Source organism: Triturus cristatus, chromosome 10 (genome assembly GCF_964204655.1).
Source record: "Triturus cristatus chromosome 10, aTriCri1.1, whole genome shotgun sequence".
Classification (NCBI taxonomy): domain Eukaryota; kingdom Metazoa; phylum Chordata; class Amphibia; order Caudata; family Salamandridae; genus Triturus; species Triturus cristatus.
Genome location: NC_140593.1, coordinates 834,021,356 through 834,035,465, shown reverse-complemented (window position 1 = coordinate 834,035,465; position 14,110 = coordinate 834,021,356). Strand labels below are relative to the sequence as shown.

At 45.7% G+C, this 14,110-nt stretch overlaps 1 protein-coding gene across 2 annotated transcripts in view; it reads left to right on the top strand.

The window, feature by feature from the left end:
- SLX4 (SLX4 structure-specific endonuclease subunit) overlaps nt 1-14,110 on the top strand; it is a 432,160-nt gene that overhangs the window by 306,287 nt on the left and 111,763 nt on the right. For both annotated transcript variants that reach the window (XR_014969527.1, XM_085628449.1), the window contains exon 11: nt 11,964-12,133. Coding sequence is in view for 1 of the 2 variants with exons in the window: in XM_085628449.1 (XP_085484575.1) it covers nt 11,964-12,133 (170 nt within the window). In the remaining variant the exon portion in view is untranslated. The remainder of the gene's footprint in view (nt 1-11,963; nt 12,134-14,110) is intronic.

Below are 14,110 nucleotides of genomic sequence, written 5' to 3'. Positions count from 1 at the left end.
CACTTCAGCAGGTACTTCCGCTCCTCTCCCAGAACGACTTTCTCACCACACTGGACTTGAAAGACGCATACTTTCACATTTCGGTACACCATCAGTGGCGTAGCTAGGGGGGTGCGGTGGGGGCGGACCGCCCCAGGCGTCACTATTCTGAGGGCGGCGGCCGCGCGGCACTGTCCCGTTACCACGGCCTTTATAATTTATTTGGGGACACTATTGTCAGTCAGTGTACTACCCAAATAAATTATAAAGGCCGCCGCAACGGGCCAGTGGCCAGTGCCCTGCGGCCGCCGTTTGAAATGCAAGCGCTGTGCACCCCATTCCCGAAGCTGACGTCATAACGCAGACGTGAGGTTAAAGTCTGACATTGGTGTGTCGCCCAAGTTTCACTCCTTGCCGTGCACTCTTCGTTTCTGCGGCTGTCACTCCAGCCTCCCGTGCACATGATGTTCTGACATTTCCCCATGCTGGTCGGGGAAAGTGAATAAGTGAACCATCCCACCACAACAGGCAAGGCTGTCACCCGATACCTCACCTCACAAGCACACAGGAACTAGAAGGGGCCTCTCAGAATGATGAATGATCGAATAACACCTGAGTTTCCGAGCAGACCCAAAAAGGTCGGCTGTCTTGAAGGGAGGGGATTTTAACTAAAAACGGTCGAAGATCTAATAATCTCGGCTTTAAAGAGCAGAGTTATCTAAAGATAAACACAATTTACAGACCTAAACAGCAGAGCACAGCTAAGGTACTCTGATTTGAAGTCCCAGACTCAAGACAACATTTGTGCCTAGTGATAATTACGTCATAAAAAGATGTCTACTTTTAAAGAAATGCCTCAGTTAGTCATAGGATAACTAGATCAGCGTCAAGAACGGATCGTATGAGAGCAACAAGGCAACAAAGTCAGCAATTAAGTGTGAATTATCATTCAGATGCCAGTTTGAAATATTTTGTAAATGTAATAATTTTGCCTGCAAAAAAAGTTTTTCAAACATTGACCTATTTTCGCCCAAAAACAGATTTAACTAATGATAAGGAATACTTTTAGTTTTTTGTCTAACTCAAGCACATAGCAAGAATTGTACTTCAAACACAAGCTTTTCATGTTTAGCATAAAATGTTTTTCTTATCAAATGCTTTCTTTTGGTTTTATGAAATTACACTAACTTTATCCCAAATATCACCTTATTACGGTCAATGCCGTAATGAGATCACGTAATTCCCATAAACCAACTATGCGGTTTTATTCCCACATATGCCGCCCAGCGTCCATGAAGTGCTGGAGAGAATTTCATGTGTCACTGATCCTCCCCATTTGCCAGCCACGCCTTGACCTTGCATTTCTCCAATTGCCAACCATGCCAAGACATGCCCCTTTTTACCAACGGTCTAGCGATGTCATTTTCTGTCCCTGCTCCCCTCGTAAGTTTACAATGTTGAGCTCCCTCCCTCTCATGCCAGTCATGCCATGGTATAACATGCCCTTTTCCTGCAGTTGCATTCCTTTGTATGTTATCTATGATGAAATGCGCACGACCCCACCGTATATACAAAATAAATGTGTCCGTCTGTAACACAAATGGTGCTCATGTAAAGCACTCTGATACCTTCCGGTCGAGTTTGCGTTACATGAAACCCCCCCCCCCCCCAAAAAAAAACACCTGCCGTATCCATAGCTGGCAGAAAGGGGACACTGTAAATGTCCAGTATTTCTAAAGCAAGAACAAGCACCCGAGGGAGTCAAGGCGCTGGGGGCTGTCGGGAAGATTAAGCAAGCTATTGCCCAGAGTCACATGGTGCTGGGCTGATCTGCCACCAGCGATTGAACCGTGAGCCTCTGTGTTCCGAAGTCGGCCGCTGCGCCACAACTAAGGTATGGCACAGCATTCCTGCAGTAAAGGTACAGGAGGGTGCCCGCTCACAGCCAGTGTTCCTCTGCCACCAGCGACGTAGCTAGGGGGGGGGGGGGGGTCTGCCCCAGGCGTCACTCTTTTGAGGGCGGCGGCCGCGCGGCACTGGCCCGTTGCGGCAGCCTTTATAATTTATTTGGGGACACTCACTGACACTTATGTCAGTCAGTGTACCCAAATAAATAATAAAGGCCACCACAATGGGCCAGTGCCGCGCAGCTGCCGTTTGAAGTGCAAGCGCTACGCACCTGCTTGCCAAAAGCAAAAAATGCTGCCTGCAGCGCACGCACCAAGGTGCGCGACGTACCTCAGCATTTGTGGTTGTGTGTGGGTCCGTGACATCCGTCCCAGGGTGGTGCACATTGTTAATACCCATCCAGCACATCCGGCATGTATATATATATATATATACACTTTAAGTTAAGTCGAAATGATATGGCTTACGTCAGACCTAAAAACATTTACTAGAAAGATACATTATCTCCTCACTCTAATGCCCATCACACACCTTTCCATTAGTTGCTCCTGAGTCGTTGTGCTCTATGTACCTAGAGGTGATTGAATTTGTGGTGCTGTATTATTAGAAATCAATTCCTTCCAGTACAATATAAAACCATAGGCGTTTTGCACCCCGCGTGGTGTAAATCAGTGCCCTTACACATTGGTCTTATGTGAAGATCTCTAGGGCTTCTATCCTTCCCATGACAGCTTTACTATGATGTGCATTTTTCACGCTCTTGCCCACTAGGGCAAAGTCCTATATATGTTATGTATTTGATTTATTTCATAGAAATATTTCATATTAAAACGTGCTACCAAATCCAACCATAGTACTAGGGGAAAAAATGCCATAAATGCAGAGAAGTAAATTCCTTTCCTCTCATTCCTGGACTCATGCCTGCGGCATGAAGGGTGCCACTGCGCCCTCTCGATGACTCTGGGGGCACCGAGGAGCAGGCCGAAGTCCTGGCATGAGAAGGCAGCCTGCGCCCTTGGTACCTCAGACTGGAGGAGGCCGATGAGGACTCGCTTCCTCTGGCAGGGAGATGGCGGTGTCCCCCCACACAAATGCCCGCCCACACCGAATGCCAGCCAATAGCCCACCACAGCGGAAGTAGGCCGTGATTGATAGCGGGCATCCTAGTAGTAAGCACCCCCTGCGGTCCAAGCCGGCTCCTCGCCCGATTCCTCCCCAGCCCCTCTTCAGAGCCGGGCCTCGGCACGGTCCCGGGGGCCCCATTAATTAAAAACACGTCCAATTAAATGGCAGGTGTAAACGTGCAGTGGCGGGCGTCTCTGCCCTGCACACCGTGCTCCCTCCACGGGCTCAGCTGTGCACCAAGAGGCTCTCTGAAGCAGTGCCAGTCTGCCAGGGTGGTAGAGTGCCTGGCTAACTCCTCCCCCGTCTGTTGTTTGTAGTTATTAAATTTTGTCAGCTATGTCCTGCTGCCGTTAAAGGTGTATTGTGCGCGGCCCCTGGTTCTCCCGCCTGCGCCCTTCTGTCAGGGCCATCAATCTTGTAGCATGCCAGCGCTACCAATGACGGCCTTGGACATCATTTTTGGCCAGCCCTCACGCTGAGAACGTGGCGTTGACACGTCATGAGCTCCACCACTACGCGCTCTTGTGAGGAGTCGAGTCTGTGGCAATGGCAGTGCTGGGGGATTTCCTGCTGCAGCAGGAGAGAACCAACCCCTACATAGAGACCCTGGCTGCCACCACTGTGGAGTACTGGAGGCTGAGTAAGGTAAGAGGGAGCTTAAACGGGTTTCAGAGGGGAGAAAAGGATCTTTTGTGAGTGGCAGTTCACAAGTCCTATAAAAAGAAGTGGGGGGTCAGAACTTATTTTCAAGGGCAAGATTTAGGCAGTAAAGTGAAAGATGGTCTGGACACTTTTAAATATACCCCCATGAGTTTGGATGGGCATTCCTAGAAGTGGCACTTGTCCATTCAGTATCGCATGGCAGATAAACATCACAGGACAGCAACATTTGTGGGCAATAGAAGGAGGGCAAGTCAAGGCTTCTCAATGGCTTTAGTCCTCCCTCCGTTGCACACAAGTCCTAAAACGACACAGACAAGCCACGGCACCTTAATACCTCTTGGGAGCAATTAGCTAGAAAAAATCTCTCAGGGACGCTTTCATGTGCTGCTTTATACCACCCTCTTACCTTTTCTAGGAGTAGTAAATGACACGTGGTACTCGGTTTATTTCATAGTGATGTACCAAGGGTACATTTTCCTCCACCTGCGAGCATGGTTGGGTGAGAGTGGCAGCCGTAGGGTGACCAGAATAAAGTTCACCTTTTTCTGAGGTAGAAAAGGATGACTGAGCATTCGGCACAGCGCATTTTGTAACTGACATCTGTGAGGTAGGCAAGGAATGTCATGTGTTGTGGAACAAGAACTCATTCACAGAGTGATGCTGAGTCACGGAGAGAGGTGGATTCTAAATAGGGGTTGAAGACACTTAAACCAAGGATGAGGGCAGCCCCGGTGGGTGCCGCAGGACCCAGGTAAGGTCTTGAGAGGCAGGGGAGGAGGGAGGTTCTTGTCAATTTAACCAGATCAGCACACCCTAAAACCAGTTCTCTACAATCGCAGTTTATGCCTAGAGGAGTAGGTGTTCGTGCCACAGAAGCTGGGCACATGATAGGGTAGGTGGCTTGAATATGACCAGAGGACAGGGGTCCTGCACTAGCTGTGATGTCATGGATGAGATGTCATGGATGGGACAGATAAGGAACAGAGGTCCTGCACATGCTGTGATGTCATAAGTGAGATGTCATGGATGTGGCAGATAGGGGACAAGGGTCCTGCACAATCTGTGATGTTATGAGTGCAATGTCACAAACAGGGTAGGTAGAACTGATGTAAGTTTTGGGTTTCCTTCTGCTTTTCCTTCAGCGGCATAGCTAGGTGGGGGCAGTCCACCCCAGGTGGCACTATTTTGGGGATGGGGGCTGTCTAGCCCTGGACCGTGTCATGTATGTGCATGTAACTTGCATGATCGAGGTAACTATTAGCGGCGATACTACGTGTCTCTCGGACCTCTTTCAGGTTCTCGCCGTCCATTTTCCCCAGCACCCCCCCAGGGAGCGGGAATCTGAAGGGTAGCCCCGGGCGCCACAAGCTCTAGCTACGCCTCTGTACACCATGCCCACAGAAAGTACCTCAGATTCGTAGTGGACGGGCAACACTACCAGTTCAAAGTGCTCCCATTCGGGGTCACAACAGCACCACGGGTATTCACCAAGTGCCTAGCGGTAGTGGTGGCACATCTCAGAAGACAGCACATTCACGTCTTCCTGTATCTGGACGACTGGCTCATAAAAGCCGCGTCCTACAACCAATGTGTACACCACACCGCCACTACAATCCAACTACTTCACCAACTAGGCTTCACGGTGAACCACCAAAAGTCCCAGCTAACACCATCCCACATAAAGCAATACCTCGGTGCCACCATATACACCTCAAAATCCATAGCCTACCGCAATCCGGCCAGGATTGCAAGGATTCAGGCTTTGCGTCAAAAATTCATACTTCAACACTCCCTCCCAGCAAGAGTGTTTATGCAACTTATAGGGATGATGGCCTCTTACATTTTCATAGTGCCTCATGCAAGACTCCAGATGCGTCCACTCCAAGAGTGCTTAGCGCGCCAATGGAACCAGGCCCAGGGGCAACTGATAGATCTGGTGTTGGTAGACGGTCGCACCCATCGCTCTCTGCAGTGGTGGAACACCACAAATCTTTCCAGAGGTCGACCGTTCCTGGACCCGGTTCCACAAATAATCCTGACAACAGAAGCATCGCTCTCCGGCTGGGGAGCTCATCTACTACACCTCACAGTGCAGGGCACATGAACGCCGCAACAAAAGTTACTCCACATCAATCATCTGGAGTTACTGGCAATCTTTCTAGCCCTAAAATCCTTTCACACACAGATTTTAGGCAAGGCAGTCCTTATCCGCACAGACAACATGACCGCCATGTACTACATCCAAAAACAAGGCAGCACACACTATCCACAGCTCTCTCAACTAGCACAGAGCATATGGAGATGGGCAATTCCACACAAGAACTTTCTCCTAGCCCAGCATGTCCCAGGAGTCCAAAACACCATGGCAGATCTGCTCAGCATTTGAAAAAAACAAAAGGGGGAGTAAAGAGGTACCACTCTGCCTGAGTGGTGGAGGTGGATACGGCCTCCCAAGCTTTAGTCAATAAACATAGTGATCCACCCACGAGCATATGTGTATGTCAGAATATCCCCGAACAAGGTGTAGGTCCCCACTATGGTGGAGAATACACACTAGTTGTTAAAATACCCCTCACACACCAAAAGGGCCCTTGGTGTCATGCTTCATCATAGGGGTCTTCCCGCCCCTCTACGGGACGGGCGTGCTACGACCTACGTATGCGTGGGAGCACTGTTGTTATGAGACAACTATGTGTAATGTAGGGGTGTGAGAGGAAGGGTCTAAAGTGAATAGAAAAAGTGAGATAAAAAATACCTGGCTCGTCGGTCTAGAAAACTTTAATATACCTATGAGCTGGTATTAATAAAAGGTGGGGGGAGGAGGTATACATGCCTCAATGAGCTGTGCCTCCTATGTCTGCCGACATGTTTCGAAGCTCCCCAGGCTTCTTCATCAGGACCATATGGATCCCTCCCTAAACTCACAGTGACGTGTAATAACGTGAAAAATTAGTAATAAAAAAGTGCGTGTAAAAGGAAGACTGTTCCTAAAATTTTAAGTATATGGTGCCTCAATGGGTCTTTATGGCCAAAATACCTGGAAAAAAACACAAAAGGCGAGATAAAGACATATATTCTCTGCTAGATGTACAATCCATCGTGAGCATTCAGTGACCTGAAAAAAAGTGATGAAATAATCTGCTTTTATCATTAATCAGGTTGTATAATGTGTCTTAGTGCGACGTAAGGGAAACAAAAGTACACTGACAAGGAGCAAAACACACATAAAACATAAAGCACACACTCTAAATAAATAGAACACCACACCAATTGTTGTTCATGTCCAATATCTATATGCTGGACGTTACTTGGTGGTAGGGCAACGAAAATAAACATACTTGATTTCTGTAAAATACAAAGCGTCATGAGCCTGATAAACGGGTGGTTGGAGTGCCAGATAGGCTATCTATAGAGAGAAAAAATAAAATAAAAGTATATCCAACAGGGGTTGGTCACGAATAGCACAGGGTCCTCCTGACTGAAAACGGGAGGATTCCCATATCGGCTATGCCGTACTTACGACTCCCGGGATCACTGCCCTCGTGAATACAACCTCCCCGTGTGGCTCCGTAGGACAAATGAGTCCGGAGTGGAGGTCGTTTTAAATACCGGATTCAACCGGTATTGCTTAATGGTAGTGGCGCGAAAGCAAGTGAAGCTGAGACTCCGCTAACTCCACCAAAGGTGACCCGGAACCGGAAGTGTCCGGATCTGTGCAAATCAACGGACATCCAGAAATAATAAATAACGAAAAAGCCGAAATTATACGTACTGCACTCCAAGTAGGAAATATAGAATAAAATGTAAACTAATCTGTTGGTGACACAAACGGCTCTTGATATTGCCAAGAAGCGCCTGAAAACGGGAGTATCCCGGTGTAAATAATGCGCGGGCGGGGAAAAGCACCAAGATGGATAGTTTCATTAAACTAAAAGAACAAAACCACCCCAAATAGGATAGTATCAAGGGGAGGAAGCATAAGTTATATTCATGTACATGAGTTCATTTATTCCGTGGTTCAGCCCATACGGGGGGGGGGGGGGGGGAGGGAGTCATTTAAATGCGCCAGAACCATGTACTAATCATTGTTTATTTTTGAGACACATGTACGGTATAACTTGGCCCGATGATAGTCATTTTTTCTTTTCAAGTGGGATTTGACTAACCTAAGACAAAATGGACATCGTCCCTATTAAGGGGTAGGAACATGAGACAGATAGTATTCAACTCTCAATTGTCTGGGATTGCTAGTGTTCGTAAGATGTGCCAAAACCACTCACCTGAGTAGTTTAGCCCTAAGGTATAGTCTGTGGATAATTCAACACTGGAGGAATCAATAGGAACATACAAACTCATATCCTCATAATCCACACAAGAGATCAGCCATCCATACAGCATAGATGGCAGGCTGTTCCAGCAACCCAGATGTATTCCTTATTCATTGGTGGAACTGGTTCCATGGGATCTCATCATTAAGTCCCTGGATGTGTGTTCCCAGATGGAACACCCAACGTTGTTCTTTCTCAAAAAGGCAGTTTCCTCCTTCCAGTCGCTCAATTACCGTCCATTGCAGGTCTTCCACTCCGTGTGTTGTGGTTAGGTAGTGGTTGGACATCTTCGTTGTGCTTCTCCCACACCTGATGTTACTTCTGTGTTCCCTATGCGTACTTTCACTGGTCTCGTAGTCATACCTACGTATTCCAAGCCACAAGGGCAGGTGATTAGGTAAACTACGTTCTTGGTGTTACAATTTGTGAAGCTCCTCTGGTGCAATTCGTTGCCATTACTAAACTTGATATGTGTACTCCTGCTTGTGAGATGGCATGTGCTGCAATTCCCGCATGGGTGATGTCCCTGTACAGGGGGTAGTATCCTTTCTGGTATACTCCTTGGTATTAGCCTTGGTCTTGTCCGAACGAGCATGTCTTTCAAATTTCTACCCCTCCTGTGTGCAAATATTGGTTTCGTAAAGTTGAGATTACAGCTGTTCAAAAGGCGCCAGTGTTTGTTCACCATTTTCGTGATCTGGTTGGAATAAGTATTGTATGTGGTAACACATATGGGCCTCTCTTCAATTTGTGTGTCCACTCTGTCTTCCAATAGGGCTTCCCTATTGTTATTTCTTGCCCTTTTCATTGCCTTGTCAATTATTCTCTCAGGGTAGTTATGTTGTATCAATTTACTATGTAAATCAGTGACCTGTTGCCTGAATTCTCGTAGTTCGGTACAATTCCTCCAGAGACGGAGGAATTGTCCGTGAGGTACATTCTCTCTCAAGTGTCGAGGGTGAAAGCTGTTAAATAGTAGAAGACAGTTTTTGGCTGTTACCTTAAAATGCGTTGTTGTCTTCAGTGTACCTTCCTCCGGGTAGATGTTAAGATCTAAAAACACCTAGTTCTCACATGATATTGTGTGTGTGAATTTGAGAAATGCATTGTGTTGGTTGAGCCATAAAAAGAAGGATTCAGCCGAATCGCTATCCCCTTCCCATATCACCAGGACATCATCAATGTATCTTTTCCAGACTTTTATGTGATGAAGGAAAGGGTTGATGTTATTCAAAATGTTGTTTGCTTCCAGGTGGTGGACATAGAGGCCCGCCAGACTTGGAGCAAAGGTACTCCCCATACTGGTACCGTGTCTTTGTTCATAAAATGTATTTGCGTACATGAAGAAGTTTTTGGTAAGAGCCAATGAGATACATTCCAACACTACACTACGGGGTGTTTGATAGTCCCAACTCATAGTGAACAGGACTTCCTCAATGATGGCCATGGTTTCATCATGGGGGAGGCTGGTGTACAAACTCTCCACATCGAGACCCATGAGGAGGTTCTTTGTGGGATCAAACTCGATGTCCTTCAGAAGTTGCAACACTGCCTTGGTATCGCGTAAGTAGGTATTGGTAGCTTGCACCGAAGGACGAAGGAATGCGTCCGCAAATTTGGATAAAGGTTCCAAGATAGAATTTATCCCGGAAACTATTGGCCGCCCAGGGGGATGATCAAGATTGTTATGGATCTTCGGTATGGTGTAAAAATAGGGGACTCTCGGACATTGGTTGACAAGGAATTCAGCCTCTTTTTTAGAGACCCAGTTGTAAGACACTGCCTCAGCAGACAGACACAGCAGATCTACGAGTGGGAACTTCACCTGCAGGTTCTTCACCCGTTCTTTCAGATGTGGGGGCATCCACTGATAGACCTATTCGCCACCCACGAAAACAAAAAATGCCCAAGCTTCGCCGCCAGATACCCACACCCATTGTCCAAAGGCAATGCGATATGGATGAACTGGTCAGGCAAATTTGCGTATGCTTTTCCACCTCTCCCACTAATTCCATTAGTGGTGCGAAAGCTACAACAGCACTCCCTCACACTCATTCTAGTAGCTCCAACATGTACCAGACAACCGTGGTACACCACGCTGCTGGAACTCTCTTAAGTGCCACACCAAAAGTTACACCTCTCACCATGCCTCCAAACCCAGAACCATGGAGAGATCAGACACCCGGACCCAGCTCAGCTCAACCTTGCGATCTGGCTCCTGAGATCCTAGAATTCGGATACCTTAACCTTCCCCCTGACTGTATGAACGTCATCAGAGAAGCTAGGCGCCCTACTACTAGAGCCCGCTACGCGGCAAAGTGGAAAAGATTTGTTGTTTATTGCCATAACAACACAATCAACCCTCTAGACGTTTCTATACAGCACATCATATGCTACTTACTCCATCTACAAAGCTGTAACCTAGCATATACATCCATCCGGCTACACCTCGCAGCAATTGCCGCCTACTTACAAAACAGACAGTACCTATCACTTTTCAGAGTGCCTGCCATTAAAGCCTTCATGGAAGGCCTCAAACGAATAATTCCCCCCAGAGTACCACCCTCACCTGTGTGGAACTCAAACATAGTTCTCACAAGGCTAATGGGACCGCCTTTCGAACCTTTGCATAAATGTGAACTACAATTTCTCACCTGGAAAACAGCTTTCCTTGTAGCCATCACCTCCCTTAGAAGGGTCAGTGAAATACAAGCACTTACTATACAAGAACCTTTTCTCCAAATGCACCCGAACAAGGTTGTCCTCTGTACCAACCCAAAATTCCTACCCAAAGTCATCTCACCCTTTCATCTAAACCAATCGGTAGAATTACCGGTTTTCTTCTCGCAACCTCAAACTGTTGCAGAAAGGGTTCTACACTCACTGCATGTTAAAAGGGCCTTGCTTTACTATATCCAGAGAACACAACCTTTCAGAAAGACAAAACAACTGTTTGTCTCTTTCTCTCCACCTCATAAAGGCAACCCCATCTCTAAATCAGGGATAGCTAGGTGGATTGTAAAATGCATACAGATTTTCTACCACAAAGCAAAACGCACGCTATCTGTTCCCCCTAAAGCCCACTCTACAAGAAAGATAGGGGCTTCTATGGCTTTTCTAGGGAACATCCCATTAGATGATATCTGCAAGGCAGCTACATGGTCAACACCGCACACTTTCACTAAACATTACTGTGTAGATGTGCAAACCAAGCAACAAGCTAGTGTGGGCCAAGCTGTACTAAAAACACTATTTCAAACCACTGCAACAGATACCGGTGGTCGCCGCTAAGGTCGGGAACTGCTATATAGTCTATGCAAAAGTGTGTAATCTGCAGCTCATATGCCTCGAACGGAATATGCTACTTACTAGTATGCATCTGTTCTTGGCATGTAGAGCTGCAGATCTACACACGCCCACCCGGCTACCTGTATCTGTTCCAGTCTATCTTATTTAGATACAACACACATGGGTTTCTTCACTGTTATTACTACGCTCCACCTTTCCCTGTTGGCGAAAAACAATCTGAGGATGGAGCCGAAGCCCATGCGCAATACGAACCAAGGGAAGAGTCACCAACCTTGTGACTTCCAAAGACTTTCCAAGAGGAAAAACAAACTGCAAACATCCGGGCCCAACGACAGATGGCGATCTATGCAAAAGTGTGTAGATCTGCAGCTCTACATGCCAAGAACAGATGCATACTGGTAAGTAGCATATTCCTTTCTGAAATGGCTATTAATGAGCAAATGAAAAGTTTATCACAGACATCAGCTAAGAACATCTATTTATCAAAGGCATGATTTCGACACCAGTGCCCAGCCTAGTTTTTTCTCCAAATGTAATTGATAACACTGTCAGTGAGAAACACATTATCTAGTTTTAACGCACAAAGGTTCAATAATAATAAACCCAAAGAAGTTGTCTAACTATTCTGTTATGTTCTATCTCATGTCATAGGTTCATGAAGAAGGATTTCTAGTGGAGGAAAATGGGGATACGCGATGTCGGCGTGTACTGCTGAATGATGTTACTGCAGAGGCTGCCTGTTCTTTTTTGAGATACCTTTACTGTGCCAGCACCGACATATCTCCTTGCTCTCTAGCTGATGTAGCAGCTCTGTCTGTCAGGTCAGTTGGCTTTAGCAATGTACATGTTGCGTTAGTCTTATCGTCCAGCTATGTTTCACTGCTTAAATACTTTATTTAGCTGTTGCTTAAATCTTATCAAATACTAAGTGTATAATTTATTTTACATTTTTGTTTTTATTGACCAGGTAATGTCGGCCCCTAATAGTCTGTTACATAGTTGTAAACCCTGATTGGTACGGCATATCTCTCTGGAGGGCAGAGACGTCCTAATCCCCTCTGAATTAAATGGTGGGATTCTGATAATACCCCAAACACAACCCAATAGTATCAATGCATTTAATCTTCTGACGGAATGCCTTTTACAGTAAGGAGCGGTTTCATGATGGAAAGGCCATTGTGCTTTTACTCGTGACCCTAAATAATTTATTAGGAATGTTAACTAGTTGTGTTTGTACTTGTTTCAATCTCTATTTCCCACGTAGTGTAATTGTTTGAGATTCTGTCCCTGTACTGTTTTACTGGGTGGTGGAACTGAACTGCATTGATGCAAAGGTACACTGAAATCCATCAGAAGTCCTTTTCACATAACAAGGACCAAATTATCAAATGTCCCCATTCGAGCACCTTTTTCTTATTCATTAATATTTTAGATCACTGGTTTCCTCCTTCTATAGTTTGTTGAAACTGATACATGGTTTCTCATAAATGCAGCTATGAATGCATGATGACTCGAGTACATCCTGTTCTGCTGGATTTGTTACTTACATTTAGTTTCCAAAGTTGGGTGCTAAATCTCGCTTTAAAGATTTGTTGAAATAGGGGTCCATTCCCTTGCAACCATCCTTCCATAGTTGGTTAATTTCTTAGTACTGCAAATTAAGCACTTGACTTTACATACAATTAAATACTGTAGAACAAAATTCCACTTTTCTGTATCAATAGTTCTACTTTGTTACCGTACTCTAGAGTTACATTACCCCGCCTGTGCTCCACTGTCTTATATGTTGTGCGTGGCTATCACTGAAAAGTGCCAGTCTGGTATGTATAGCCTAGAACTGATGTGAAGATGTCAAAGGACTTGAAATCAGTTGCCTTTTCTTCTGACATTCCCCCTAAGGTTGAGATATTTTAAGTTTGTGACTTTGCATTATTGAATACACATGCTGGAGTACCTTTTGTTTTTCATCTTCAGCAACTGACTCCTATCAGTTCTAATAATGTTCTCACTTTAGCTATGACTTTGAAGCATTTGCCATTGGTGAAGAAATTATCTTAGTGGATTTACCAGTTAATGACTTGTTGACTATGGAAATCGAGGAGACAATGTGTGAACCTAAACTTAGTAACGATTTTGCTAACTTTATTACAATTTGTGGGAAATGGATCTCCCTCCTCCCAGCAAGAACCTCTTTATTTCTCTGCAGCCCTTGTGTATGAGGGCTTTCTCCTGCCTGCCACTCACTTTGTATGCATTTCTTGGAGTACTTGTTTAAGCATGTCTTTATAAAATGTTCTATGTTAAATAAGCAAAAAGTGACTTTTTCTCTAACAAAACCAGATCTTATGTCCCTAATCCAAAGAATTAATCACAAAGTTATCATGTCTTTTGCAAAATTTCAACATTCTAACCTCTGTAAGCTGAACCCTACTCTGTTGTGACCCCTTGCTAACGGTCCCGTGTTGGATGCTGTGCAAGTTTCTCTTTCTCCATTCTTAATTTCTGAGACTTCTAGCTGCAGATTCCTCACCTTTTAAATGTTCCCCAGGCGTTCGACTGAATCCGGAAACTTTTTCAGCAGTACTTCTGAAAATTGAAATGTGGTGCTTAGCAGCTCTACACTGAGGCCTTTCCGCTCTGGAAAAGATGTGCAGATCCTATGACGCAGCACCCCGCACACTGACATCCGTTCCTTTCTTTCCACACCTCCAGACGCAGATCCTGAGCTTTCGCTCGTCTCTCTGATACTACTTCCCTAGCTTTTTCAAAACATTTTGATACAGTGTTTAAGGTTTTAA